General features: G+C 39.3%; 1 protein-coding gene across 1 annotated transcript in view; it reads left to right on the plus strand.

Annotated features, from left to right (window-relative positions):
• Positions 1 to 3,138: 3,138 nt before the first annotated feature.
• Positions 3,139 to 14,436, plus strand: part of ttyh3a (tweety family member 3a) — a 58,250-nt gene continuing 46,952 nt past the window's right edge. The window contains exon 1 of the mRNA XM_060896881.1: positions 3,139 to 4,008. Coding sequence (XP_060752864.1) covers positions 3,883 to 4,008 — 126 coding nt within the window. The 5' untranslated portion in view covers positions 3,139 to 3,882. The remainder of the gene's footprint in view (positions 4,009 to 14,436) is intronic.

Consider the following 14,436-nt stretch of genomic DNA (forward strand, 5'->3'; position numbering starts at 1 on the left):
TGAACTAAATGAATTGCAGGTCTCGTTTTTCATTCTGTCCACTATGGGCAAGTCCTAGTTCAAAATGTTTCCTTTAGTTCAAACTGTAACACGTCTCACTTCATACTGAATCAGTTTCCACTCATGTTCAGACTCAACACCACGTCTCCTCTCTTTTAACTGGCGTATTCTTTCAAGGTCCAACCAGTGATATGTTTTTTCACTCTAAAGCAGTCTTTAAAATGCAGGAGAAAAAGCTGTCAACATAAAGTTTTACTTGGGATGACACCACCACTACTTAGCCAGCTGGTACATTATTTTCCAGCTTTCTTAATAAAATTGATCAAAAATGTTTGATTTTAGAATTCCTTTACCACTGTTGTTTTCTGTAAAATACATTATTTATGATGTACCATTAGAAGCAGTGTTTTCATGAAAATAAATTGGATTTTTCAGCAGAGTTGCCAGATTTTATCCATTTTATCCATCCATCCTAAATGTTAATCCTAAACCCTCCATCCAAACTCCACTCTCTCTGATACCCCTACTGTATATGCGTGTGTCAGTGTGCGTATTTATTTTTTTTGCTATACACAAGTAGCTACATACCCAGTGATTCCCAGTGGCACCTCAGCTGTTTAGCAAATGTTAATTCAATGAAATATTAATTACCCACTTTCTATTTGACAGATATAATTCAATGTTGCATTGATTTACTTGCCTCTCCAGATGTTCGACTGTGGGACAAAAACGTTTTAAAATTTTTTTAACTGCATTAAACAATAAACACAGAGGTCCGCTGGAGTACGGCTCATGCTGCTCATTGTTCACAGTAACATCTTCTCAATTTCATTTTTCTTTTACTTGTTCTTATCAAGAGTGCCAAAAATTCTGACTGTACACACCATAGACAACTACATGAACACAAGAATACACTGCCTGGAGTACAGTTTAATCTGATATTACACAAACTCTGAAACTGAGTATCCACTCCACTGGAGCATCGTTCTCGGTGTCTTTGAGCTTCTCAAAGTTTTTATTAATAAGCATGATAAACACCGGTTATAGAGAATGTAATACTGTAGTTATTCATTTTAAACCATTATGACAAGCACAAAATGAACATATGCTTTATGACTAATGATAATACACAGGTCGTTTATTTTCCTGAAGATTTACTTTATGAACTGAAGTGTAAACGTCTCGCAACATATCAGAGCCCTGCAATTGTAAAGCTTTGAAAAAATCTTGGGTTGTTTCTGTAATGCTTGGATACAGACAGTTTTATCATTATAATCCTTTTATATGTTTTTCCCTCACCCCTTTGATGTAAAAAAAAAAATAGGTTATTGCTTGTTATAACTGCTGTTCTATCATAATATGTCTGTCTATTACAATATAATATGTCTTTGGTCTAGGTTTTGGTTTTAATTTACACTTCTAACCAACATGAGAATCATATGGAAACCTCCTTGTGCATGGGTGCACACATGACGAGACGGTTAAAAAATTGTGCATGAAATGGTTATAAAAGTGTTATGCGATACAGAATTAATAGCTATAATTGGCTTTGCATCTTTCCCTTTCATTTCAGGTCAGGTTCTCTATCAGCATTTTTCCAATCAGTTTTCTTCCAAAATATACAGTATGGTTTTCCAAACAGCTCAACCAGGGCTGTTGGTGTGTATATATATATATATATATATATATATATATATATATATATATATATATATATATATATACATATACTGTATATATTGCAGGCCAGATCATGCTTACTGATGATGCCTGCATCATGGGCTATTGCTCTCACCACATAAAATACTACTTCCAGATGTGTACTGTCCAAGCGTTAACGCACCATCAGAATTTAAATCTCATGTGGCATGACTTGGCCAGAAGTTAGTCATTTTAATGCTAGCATTGGAACATACACTCCAACCTGCAGATGTTGATTCATCTATGTGATGTGTGTGGCATCTTAGAACTAGCAGGGATATATGGGCATGGAAATTGGTTCACTTCTTTCCCTGAGGAGGGTAAATCAACCTTGTGAAATCTGACCTGTTTGCCAGGGTTGCTCTTTGGACCTGCAAACCAACAAGACCCTGGAAAGAAAAATCCCAAAGGCAGTCTTAGGAATCATAAATCCAGCATGGACAAACACACCAACCATGCAACACTTTTAGATTCCCACAAGCTGGTTTCCTGTTGCAACGACCACAACAATTCGGCCACCCATTTGTGAACCCTAGGCGGGGAGAGTCATACCTGACTGAGAATTGCAGCAATACAAAATTCTGTTCATCCATTGGCTCCCATTTATCTAAGATCTCAGGGCTTTATTAATATCAGACCCTAACATGGTTGTAACTAAGAAGTTTGTTACCTGTAGGACAGAGCTTTGATTGAAATTTAGACCACACAGATAGGTTCAAAGAATAGAACATTACCAGACTGCCAATATCCATTAATGACTGAAGGCAAGGCCCTATGTCATGGGTATATCATGGTTGACCCAAAGAACCCATGCAAAGAAATGGAACTGTGCTTTATCTCCTTCTTCTAAAAGTCTTCCTTTCTGAACAATTAAAGGAGCCATGAAAACCATGGCCATTAATACCCCAGGATGCATGCAAAACCAAGAATCTTACAAATCTTTAGGCATCTCAGTTGCAAGGGATTTGGAATAGTTCACTTTAATTAGTGTACAGCTCCATCTAGAGGGAGAAAGTGTGTGTTTGTGTGTATATGTGTGTGTGCATGTTTGTGTGTGTTTGTGTATGTTTGTGTGTATTTTTCCTTGTGTGTATGAGTGTGTTTGTGTGTGTGTCTGTGCTTGTGTGTATGTGTCTGTGCGTGTTTGTGTGTGTCTGTGTGTTTGTGTATGTGTGTGTGCGTTTTTGTATGGTTGTTTGTGTTTGTGTGTGTATGTGTGTGAGTCTGTGTGTGTATGTGTGTTTGTGTGTGCATGTTTGTGTGTGTGTTTGTGTCTGTGTGTGTGTGTTTGTGTATGCGTGTGTTTGTGTGTCTGTATGTGTGTGTCTGTATGTGTGTGTCTGTGTGTGTGTGTCTGTATGTGTGTGTCTGTGTGTGTATACACATCAATACGTCATTTCTGCCTCTTCGTTGTCGGTTTGTTCCGTGTTTCACCACTGGAGGTCGCTGCACCCAGCAGATACACACCAGCTGATCATTCCGGTTCATCCTCCGCAGTGCTTAGACATCGGCGGCGGTAGTTTGGGGTCTTTCACAACGAAAATGCTTTTCAGCACGGCATTTGGATAAACTGAAAACGAGCACTGATCCATGCACGAGCAGCTCGTGCGCAAAAAACAAAACAAACAACAACAAAAAAAATTACAGCCCGCACGCGAGGACGGGAATCGGGTTCGGCATGCGGGAGGAAACTGGATCAGACTACAACATCCAGTGCTCGGCGTGTGTCTGCGATTAAGGCTAATCTAGCTCCAGATAACTTGCTAATGATTGACGCGAATGTCAATAAAAGGTTTTTTTCCCCGTGCACGCTGAAGTGACGGCGCTGTATTTGTTAACGCTCGCGCTAAGATCATAATAACAACAACAAAAAGGAGGCTGTGGTCCGGTTAGCATCGCTAGCTGCCGAGCTACTACACATAGACCGTCTGAGCAAGTTTGAATCTGCTAAGATGAACCGCTTATAGCGTTAAAAACAAACAAACACACGGCGTTTATTCCTGACGATCAGAGGATCTGGATTTGTTCACCAATGACCCCGGACAAAACCTGGCGCGTGCCGACTGTGTGCAGTTCGCAGCCATTGTTTCATCCGGACTCAAATCTTTTGCATTGCTAATTGTGTTAGTATAAATCTCTGCTTGACATTTCGCCTGGTTTCCTTTTGTGTTTTAACCGAAAATGGCCGCCGTTGTGAATTATTCTCCCCCGTGGTGGGTGAACCTGCTGCACCGTCTCCCTCACTTCAACCTGCGCTTCGAGCAGGTCAGCAGTGAGTTTCAGCCAGAGGACTCCTCATACCAGCAGGTGAGATACTGCACACATGCCACACTGCCTGCTTTACACTCGTGTCCTCCTTACAAGGCATTTCACTGTAATCTCAAACAGTGATGTTATCAGTTACTGCACCGCTCGGTTATGTATTCAGGCTGTATTTAGGGTGTATACATTACATATATAGGGTATTTAGGGTATAGACGCTATATGTATAGGGTATTTAGGGTATAGACGCTTCATATATAGGGTATTTAGGGTATAGACGCTACATATATAGGGTATTTAGGGTATAGACGCTACATATATAGGGTATTTAGGGTATAGACGCTACATATATATAGGGTATTTAGGGTATAGACGCTACATATATAGGGTATTTAGGGTATAGACGCTTCATATATAGAGTATTTAGGGTATAGACGCTACATATATAGGGTATTTAGGGTATAGACGCTTCATATATAGGGTATTTAGGGTATAGACGCTACATATATAGGGTATTTAGGGTATAGACGCTTCATATATAGGGTATTTAGGGTATAGACGCTACATATATAGGGTATTTAGGGTATAGACGCTTCATATATAGGGTATTTAGGGTATAGACACTACATATTTAGGGTATAGACGCTGCATATATAGGGTATTTAGGGCATAGACGCTACATGTATAGGGTATTCAGGGTATAGACGCTACATATATAGGGTATTTAGGGTATAGACGCTACATATATAGGGTATTCAGGGTATAGACGCTTCATATATAGGGTATTTAGGGTATAGACACTACATATTTAGGGTATAGACGCTGCATATATAGGGTATTTAGGGCATAGACGCTACATGTATAGGGTATTTAGGGCATAGACGCTACATATATAGGGTATTTAGGGTATAGACGCTACATATATAGGGTATTCAGGGTATAGACGCTACATATATAGGGTATTTAGGGTATAGACGCTACATATATAGGGTATTTAGGGTATAGACGCTACATATATAGGGTATTTAGGGTATAGACGCTACATGTATAGGGTATTTAGGGTATAGACGCTACATGTATAGGGTATTTAGGGTGTAGACGCTACATGTATAGGGTATTTAGGGCATAGACGCTACATGTATAGGGTATTTAGGGTGTAGACGCTACATGTATAGGGTATTTAGGGCATAGACGCTACATGTATAGGGTATTTAGGGTATATACGCTACATCTATAGGGCGTTTAGGGTATATACACTACATATATAGGGCATTTAGGGTATATACCCTACATATATAGGGCATTTAGGGTATATACGCTACATATTTAGGGTATATACACTACATATATAGGACATTTAGGGTATACACGCTAAATATATAGGGTATTTAGTGTGTATACACTACATGTATAGGGTATTTAGGGTGTATACGCTACATGTATAGGGTATTTAGGGTGTATACACTACATGTATATGGTATTTAAAATCAGAATTAGAAAGATCTTTATTGCCAGGTACGAGGAATTTGTTTTAGTGACAGAAGCTCCATAGTGTAACAGGATGATATTGACAAGACACAAACACATATAATATAGACAGTTTGTATGTACAGTGGAAAAAATGTGCAATTGAAATATAAATCAGTAAATATCTGTTTTAAATAAATAATGTAAGAATAGTGTTGTGGGGGGGGCACGGTGGCTTAGTGGTTAGCACGTTCACCTCACACCTCCAGGGTTGGGGGTTCGATTCCCACCTCCACCTTGTGTGTGTGGAGTTTGCATGTTCTCCCCGTGCCTCGAGGGTTTCCTCCGGGTACTCCGGTTTCCTCCCCCGGTCCAAAGACATGCATGGTAGGTTGAATGGCATCTCTGGAAAATTGTCCCTAGTGTGTGATTGTGTGAGTGAATGAGTGTGTGTTTGTGTGTCTGCCCTGCGATGGGTTGGCACTCCGTCCAGGGTGTATCCTGCCTTGATGCCCGATGACGCCTGAGATAGGCACAGGCTCCCCGTGAGAAGTAGAGATCTTGGAGAGTGGGGAGAGTTGTACCAATGATTCGCTCAGCAGTCCGGAGTACTCTCTGTAGTCTTCTGAGGTCAGATTTGGTATCTGAGCTGAACCAAACAGTAATTGAAGTGGAGAGGATGGATTCGATGATGACAGTGTAGAACTGTTTCAGCAGATCCTGTGGCAGGTTGAACTTCCTCAGCTGGCAAAGGAAGTACAACCTCTGCTGAGCCTTTTTCATAATGGAGTCAATTATGAATAATTTCATAATGGACTCAGTGCAAAACACTCGAGTTCTTCCACTCCAATCTACTTCATGGAGCTCTCGTGCACAGGTTCATTGTCATGCTGGAACAAGCTTGAGTTCCAGTCAAGGGAAACTGTAACTTTACAGCAGACAGACATTCTAGACAATTGTGAGCTTCCAAATTTGTGGAAGAAGTAGTTCTGTATATGGGTATGATGTACAGATGTCAGGTGTCCACAAACCTTCAGCCATATTGTGTTCTGAGTCAATGGATTTTGTCTCCTGTTGCTTCTGATTATCACAGTCCATATCAAGCTACTCATAAGGGCATCCGCATGTTGTGTTCTTTCCTCAGTATGACTTTTTCTAGTACTTATTCATACTGATATCAAAGTGAGTGAGCAATCAGTGGCATCATGGAACATTTTATTTAATTTTAAGTTTTTGCTCCCTAAGCTGATGTCATGGCTCCTCAAGCTGGTATCAGTGCTCAGTACTCGTCCTTTTTTTTGCTCTCAGTCTCGCTGTTCAAGACTTTATTTTAACGTTTTAGATGTTTCTTATCTGGTTAGTTGTATTGTAGACAAATACTGTAGTATCTCCTCTTGGTATTTTCACAGTTACAGTTTGCATTAAGGTTTGTTTTGTATCTTTATTCCGGAATCACATCCAGATCACTGTGATTGTGTGTCGCCTGTTTTATCATCATGCTTTAAGTCACGATATCAGATTGTTTTTTATCGGTATCAACGCAATACCTAGTTTTCAATATTAATTGCTCATTAATAAACTTTTAGTGTGTTTCCCTAAAGTCGAGGAACTTTAAGGAACCTGGCTTGTTTAGGAGGGTTGGTTTCAGAACCTGGTGTGTTTTCTTTCGTTGGTTTGAAAGAATTTCAAAGGAAGGTTTGAAAGAAAGTTTTGAAAGATTCAGATTCAACAAAACAATCTGTATAGTGATGCATACTGGGAAATATCAATCTATTAACTATTACCTTAATAAACATATTTCTGAAAAGAAAAACAAAACAATAAACTAACATTAATTGGTCTGAAAACTCCATGAGGGACTTTTTCCATAGTAAGGAATGGAATTTGGTTCCAGCTGTAGTTCTGATAATGCAAAAGAGTTCCAAAAAACTGTCCCGGTTTGTAAAAACTGATGAAAAATTGTCTGGAGTGAACTGCTCGATGTTATGCAGTTCTTCTTTGGTGTAAGTTATCACGGTAGGGTGACCAAACACACAGAAAGTAAACAAAAAGAAAGTCCTAGAGAGAGTCGTGCCATCTTAGAAGATAAAGATGCTCATCGCTCATAGCTTCACTATTTATCATTTACTTTCTGTTGTATGTTGAGTGCAGCCGACTCGCTGTTACATACACCTCTTATTTAAAGGCAAGGTCTCCGGTTTTTTTAGAAATGCTTCAGAAAACCGAGTCGGGAAGAATAATAAACAAAAATCAAAACAAACTTGTAGCCAATGAGCAGAAAGGGGCGGGGCTTGTCAATATGCGGCTTAGAGAGTGTTCAGTGCGCATGTGTGACATTAGCAGAAAGCGGTTTTAACATTGACATGGAGGATAAAAACAAAGAAAGAAAGCGAAGAAAGGCTTACGATAAGGCAAGATGTAGGACCCGTATTAATATAGGATCAGCTTTCCAGCGCTGGAGAGAACTGAAGGAGCAGGAAGTTGGCGCATATTCACAGATTGGAGTTTCCCGAGTCAATAACTCCTGAGCTAAACGCTGTTACTACACAAATAACACCTCTTTTCTATTGTAGTAATGTAGAGACGCAGCTACAACCGCGTTTTGTGTAGTAACAGCGTTTAGCTCAGGAGTTATTGACTCGGGAAACTCCAATCTGTGAATATGTGACCAACTTTACTTAAGATGCCGAGGCGCTTTTTTCCTTCTCGATAGGTGAGTAACGTTGGTTTTGCTTTGTTTCACAGAACTAATATATGCCTTTGTCCTTTACATGATTATGCTTGTGTGTCATTTTTGCTTGTTTGTTTATCTGCAATCGTATTGTTCTTCCCTTCAGCTATGATAAAGACACATTTCTTTCCATTAGTTGCCTGGGTTACGTATGTATGTGTGGGCGGAGCTATCAATACAGGGGTGGGACCCTTTTGGGTTAGAGGCGTGTTTGTTTTGGTGATTTGAAATGTCGACATTGGCTTTCAAAAATCGGAGACCCCACCTTTAATGTTTTAACAGTACCTGGCAAGAAGAAAAATAAAAAAGTATTAAATGATATGTGTAACACTGAGTGCTGTTGTATTTTGTTTTTGTAATGGTAATGGTTGTATTATGTAATGTATTTTTGTATTATGTAATGGTTGTACACCTAAAATGCCTGCACTTCAAAACGGTGCACTTTATGATACAGGTTCTGTGAAAGTAACCCTACGGAAGTCATTTTATATTTAACAGTAAATAGATAGGTAGATAGTTATTTAGGTAGTTAGACCTTTATTGCCTTTTCATAGTACAGCTACATAGCAACAAAATGCGATTTAACCATCTGTGCAGCTGTGACGGATATCTAATAATGCTTGACAGCTGTATGAAATACATGCAAGGCATTCTGTGTATAAACTTGCAACTCGAAGAGAAATAACTACTAAATCTGGGGAAATCTCAAGTTGTGCACGCGCTGCCATCTTGGTCTTGGCCACAATGCTGCATTTTTAGTTAACTTCACATGTCTGTGCTTGGACTTTGTTGTAAGGACATAGATTTTATCGGATCGTATCTATTTGACTCTGCAACTGTCCGAGCATAAACATTACAGCGTATTAAATGACGCTGATTTGGTCGGTGGTGTTGGCGATGTGCCTCTCAGCTTTGGTTGTTTTTTTTTTTGGTACTGAAGTAAGATAGCTAAAGACAATCCAGGTGAGCCACAACCTGCTTACCGTGTATTTAATTACCTTCCGCTCATAAATGCTTACTGGAGCTGTGTGAATGGATGAATGGAAGATTATTCAAGAACACTACCTGGATTGGGCATCAGTCCATTGCAGCTGGCACCATGTACCCACACATTCACACACTCCTTCGCACACTGCTTTACACCTAAGAGCAACTTCTGCCACTTTCCACTAAAAGTCATAACGCGTAATTTCCACCAGCGACGTTGAGGCAACCGTGGCTGCTTTCAGCCTGAACAATAAACACAACTATGTTATAATATCTACACGTATTTCCTTTAAATCAACCCATGTACAGACAGATTATTGTTGTTAAATCTGTAATGCTGGCTCTCCAGTTCAGTGTTTAGAGAAGCATAGCTTGCATCACTCTATGACGACAGATGACGTCATAAATAAAGACCAGACCATGAAAAAAAAAGCTTGGTGTCTATTAAATAATGGTTAAAAATGCTTTAGAAATAAGCTGATGCATGGATTGTCTCCACTGTTCATTTTCACATGCTAGTTCTTTGGTTTGTTTTGTTATTGCTTTGTTTCAGTCTCATTTTATTTGCTCTGTAATAATTTACGTTGTTCTTATCTTCCAAAGCGTGTTCCTCCAGCTGCTGCTGTCAATTCTTTCTCTGTTTAATTATCTGATCTCTTTATTACCGAGACACAAAGGTCCAGCTCTCGACGTTAAATCTCCACTTTAGCTTCAGGACGATCAGCCGACCAGGCTGATGTTTTAGGTTTGTCCTTATATTTCCTGAGTACTTGCTCATTCGAGTCCAGATCGATTTCATTATCGATTGTTTCTGTCTGCCGTTTGAAAGTTTCCTAAATGGGAGTTAATTGGTAGATTAGCAAGCCTGTTCCTGTCCCATGTGTACGTTAAGTAGGTGTGTTTTATGGGATTGTTTGCTGCTTTATTAATTCATTGCTGTTGTTTTTTTTATTTATTTTATTTAACCTGGATGAACAGCTTACAGGAAGCTGCTTGCAAAAAAATTAGTCAGCAATTGGAGTTAGATCAAATGACCTACTCGAGTCAATACTGAGGAGAAATTCCGCCTCATCTCCTGGCAACGTTATGTTTTGTCTCCTGTATCATTATATTGATTTTTGACCTTAAAACCTGTGTGTTTCTTCTGAAAAGTTCAGAAATACTAAAAGGCTGTTCTAAAGCAAGACTCTTTGAGTGCTATATGACAGACTTTACCAACATTCTCCCATCAGCTGGAAAAACAAAACAAAGTTTTGGCTTACTGACGCCTGAATAAACACTACACCAAGTGTCCTGACCAAAATGAAGCACGCTGGGGAAGCGACAGGTGTTGAATTCGGGTGTTGGGCCCAGTTATATTTTAATGACTAGCATTTTGTTTTGTTTTGCTTTGTTATGGGATTTAATAAACTTTTGGCTTAAATAATGTTAAACCACCACTGATCCTCTTAGTCACGATTAGGCCATCCTTAAAAATATTCTTGTTTGCCGTAACCTGACCGACGAATTATTTATTTATTTTTTTGCTTTAAGTCCGACCGACTTGCCGGTTGTAAATTTGCATTAAGACCGACCTTTTTTTTTTTACTCTTCAAACAACTAATACAAAAGCAATAAAATAATATTAACGGGTTCGGGCACCATAATACATCTAAAAAATTCATTAAAACAGCTCGACACCGCTTTAACTTGGCACGAAGTTCTGAAAAAACTGTGTCCAGCATCAAAATGAGGTTTGCAATGATGCGCCCGAAGGCACGGGTTGAAGACCCAGTCAGTGACGTCACGATATGCTAATTTGTTTAAATTCATACCTACGTAATCACCATCACCAAAATTGTACTTTTTTTTTACATTGAAACTTGAAAAAAAATATATAGACCTACCCTACCGCCCATTTTATTTATTTATTTATTTATTTATTTATTTATTTATTTATTTACTGTTACTGCAAACTGCAAAAAAAAAAATATTTTTAAGGATAGCCTTAATCAACATTTCTATTATTTATAATATTAGCAATGAACTACTGAATATTTTCCGGCTCATGTTTTTAAGGTCTTTTAAGAAGTCTTATCAACTTGGAGTGTGGAGTGTGGAAATGTCGAGTCAGTCATCTTTTGCTGTATAGAGGTAAATGGTGGTTATTAAGAAGCAGCTGAAGGAAAAATATTGTTGAGATATAAATAGATGTACAGAGAAAGAGGTAATTAACTTAAAGACTTCATAAAATAGCATCGGCAATGAAAAGACAAAAGTGGAAGAGCGACTGGTTGGGGGTTGGGGGGGTTGGGGGGACAAAGGAGATGCTTTTTCTTAGTGGGATACAAAGCCTGAGGCCAAAGAGAAAAAAATCTCACTCAGATTTTCCTTGGGAATGCTGGAATGAGCAAATGATGATGGAGTTGTTTGAAATTTCAGTTCATAGAAGTGAAAAGGTGTGGAAGACAGTAGTGAGAGCAGCTCTGCTGTATGGGTTTAGAGACTGTAGCAGTGAGGATAAGACATGAGGTAAGAGACTGAGGTAGCAGATATGAGGATGTTGAGGTTCTCTTTAGGAGTGACGAGGATGGACAGGACTAAGAAGGAGCATATCAGAGGGACAGCTCAGGTTGTCTGTTTTGGGGACAAGGTCAGAGAGACTAGATTAAGATTGGTAGAAGGATGTTGGAGATGGAGCAGCCAAGTAAGAGGTCAAGAGGAAGGACAAAGAGGAGATATATGGATTTGTTAAATGAGGACATGAATTAAATTGGTGCAAGAGTAGAGGATGCCGAGGATAAAATTAGGTGAAAACAGATGATTTGCTGTGGTGACCCCTGACTGGAAAAGCAGAAAGTAGAACAAGTGGAAAAGATGATCAGAGGTGATCGAGTAGGTGAAAAAAAATGGCCTCCTTGTTGTCTTTTGTTAGTGACAGTTTAGTCAGACAACCATTATTTTTACCAGATGATACCTCTGTGTAGAGATTGATTCAAAGGAAATATTTCTCGATTTTCTAGAATAATTTAACAGTAAGAAGTGCTGCTTGTTTTCTGTCTGGAACACTTCTGAGTAGACGAGGAAGAGGAAGAGGAATTCCCAGCATTTTTATTTGTTATTTTCCTATTTCGGAGAGAGCGTGAGTACAGCCATGTTTGAATAGACTGCCGCACAACCGGTTGTCATACAACAAACCGAAGTGATTCAGGGTTGATTTCCTGTTTGTCGCCGCTGAGTACAGTACATGTCTGCTTGGCCTACATTTTCAGGCCTTGTGTATGCATCACCGTGTCTCACTCTCCGTGTGTCGCTCCGTGTGTATTCTGAGTGTTCAGCAGAAATACAACACGTTCAGTTTAGTTGAGAATGCTTGATCATGATGTGTGATAGGGAAATGGAACTCTTACTCGTTAAAAAATAGTTTTAGATGAATATTATCAGATGCACTGAATTTGTTCGGTTTGTCTTTATACAGCTGGTTCATACACAAGGTTTTTTGTTTTTTGTAAGGCCATCCTTAAAAATACTTTGGTTTGCAGTAACAGTTAAAAAAAAAAGGGTCAGTAGGTAGGTCTATATTTTTTTTTCCAAGTTTCAATGTAAAAAAACAGTACAATTTTGGTGATGGTGATTACGTAGGTATGAATTTAAACAAATTAGCATATCGTGACGTCACTGACTGGGTCTTCAACCCGTGCCTTCGGGCGCATCATTGCAAACCTCATTTTGACGCAGGCTATATAGACCACAAACAAATTTGTTTGAACGGTGACCGCGAACATTTTGTTTACTGCAGCCGCAGCCATCATTACCAAGCGCGAACCGTTGACTCTGACAGTGAATGAGACTACGAGACGAAGCGAACGCACAGGCCATAGTGTGACATCCGTTAACCAATAGTGTAACCATAGATGACGTCACAGGTTTTTATTTAAAAGAAAGAACGTAGCCTTCGTTTGTATGTAGGCCTAGGCAATTTATATATTTACAATACTTACTAAAATATAATAAATATTATTTTATTGCTTTTGTATTAGTTGTTTGAAGAGTGAAAAAAAAAATTGGTCGGTCTTAACGCAAATTTACAACCGGCAAGTCAGTCGGACTTAAAGCAAAAAAATAAAAAAATTTGAGTCGGTCCTAAATTGACAGGGTCGGTTGGGTTACGGCAAACAAGAATATATTTAAGGATGGCCTAAACAAGTAAAAACGCTTCTGAAACACTTTAGTCCTGTGCTTGTTAAATCGACAAGTATTTCCTTTAAATCAATTGCCATAAAGACATGTTGTCTTGTTAGATTTGAAGCATTGACTATGCAGTCAGTAGGACATCAGTGAGGATCAGTGCATAATTGAGCTGCGCTTGGATTTGGATTTGTTGTCTTCTGCAACGTGAGTTAAGCTAATCTGGCATGTAGCGTACAGCACAGCTGAGGGTGGGGGAGGGGGGACCTATTGCCCTCCGCCAGCTCGCCTGCCCAACCATCCGTCCTCCACGATGCCACTCAGGCATCACATCCGACTTAACCCAACTACACCAGGCCAAGCCTTCTCCTCACCTCACTCTTAATTGTGAATTTTGTCCCACATTTCATCTCATCAGAAGCCTCTTTTCTCAACCTCCTCCTTTTTTTGTAAGCCAAATAAACGAACAAAGAGGCAGAAGACCGCCTGACTTTGACTCTGCATCTGCAGAATTGTATTCATAATTAATAACCTGGCATAAATATTCAAGCGTGGGTCACCAGGATGATGAGTTTAGAAGGTCTGGGGTATTATCTGTCATTGAATCTCGAGGGCTGTTCACATGGAAGCAGTGTTAATACGAATGCATTCAGATAAACAAATAAATATAGTAATAAACATACTGTAAAATATATCGTTACTTCATTTACCTTCACCCGACTTCACGTTCTGTCATATGTTATACCTTATCCAATCCAATATCCTGTCCTATCTTAATATCTTAATATCCTGTCCAGTCTTATCCACGAAGGGCCGGTGTGGGTGCAGGTTTTCATTCCAACCAAGCAGAAGCCACACCTGATTCCACCTGTTTAATCAATTGTTCTTGGCTTTTAGTAGACTCTGGTGTGGCTTCTGCTTGTTTGGAATGAAAACCTGCATCCACACCGGCCATTTCCGGATAAGATTGGACACCGCTGCCTTACATACTGAGCGTATGTCCTCTGTGTATGGTGGGAAAAATAAAATATTTGATTAAAACTCGAATATGATGTCAAGGCCTTCACCCTGAACATGACATGACAACATGGTTCCTATGAACCATTTATAAAAGGTCTAAA

Source organism: Tachysurus vachellii, chromosome 21, assembly GCF_030014155.1.
Source record: "Tachysurus vachellii isolate PV-2020 chromosome 21, HZAU_Pvac_v1, whole genome shotgun sequence".
NCBI classification, from domain to species: domain Eukaryota; kingdom Metazoa; phylum Chordata; class Actinopteri; order Siluriformes; family Bagridae; genus Tachysurus; species Tachysurus vachellii.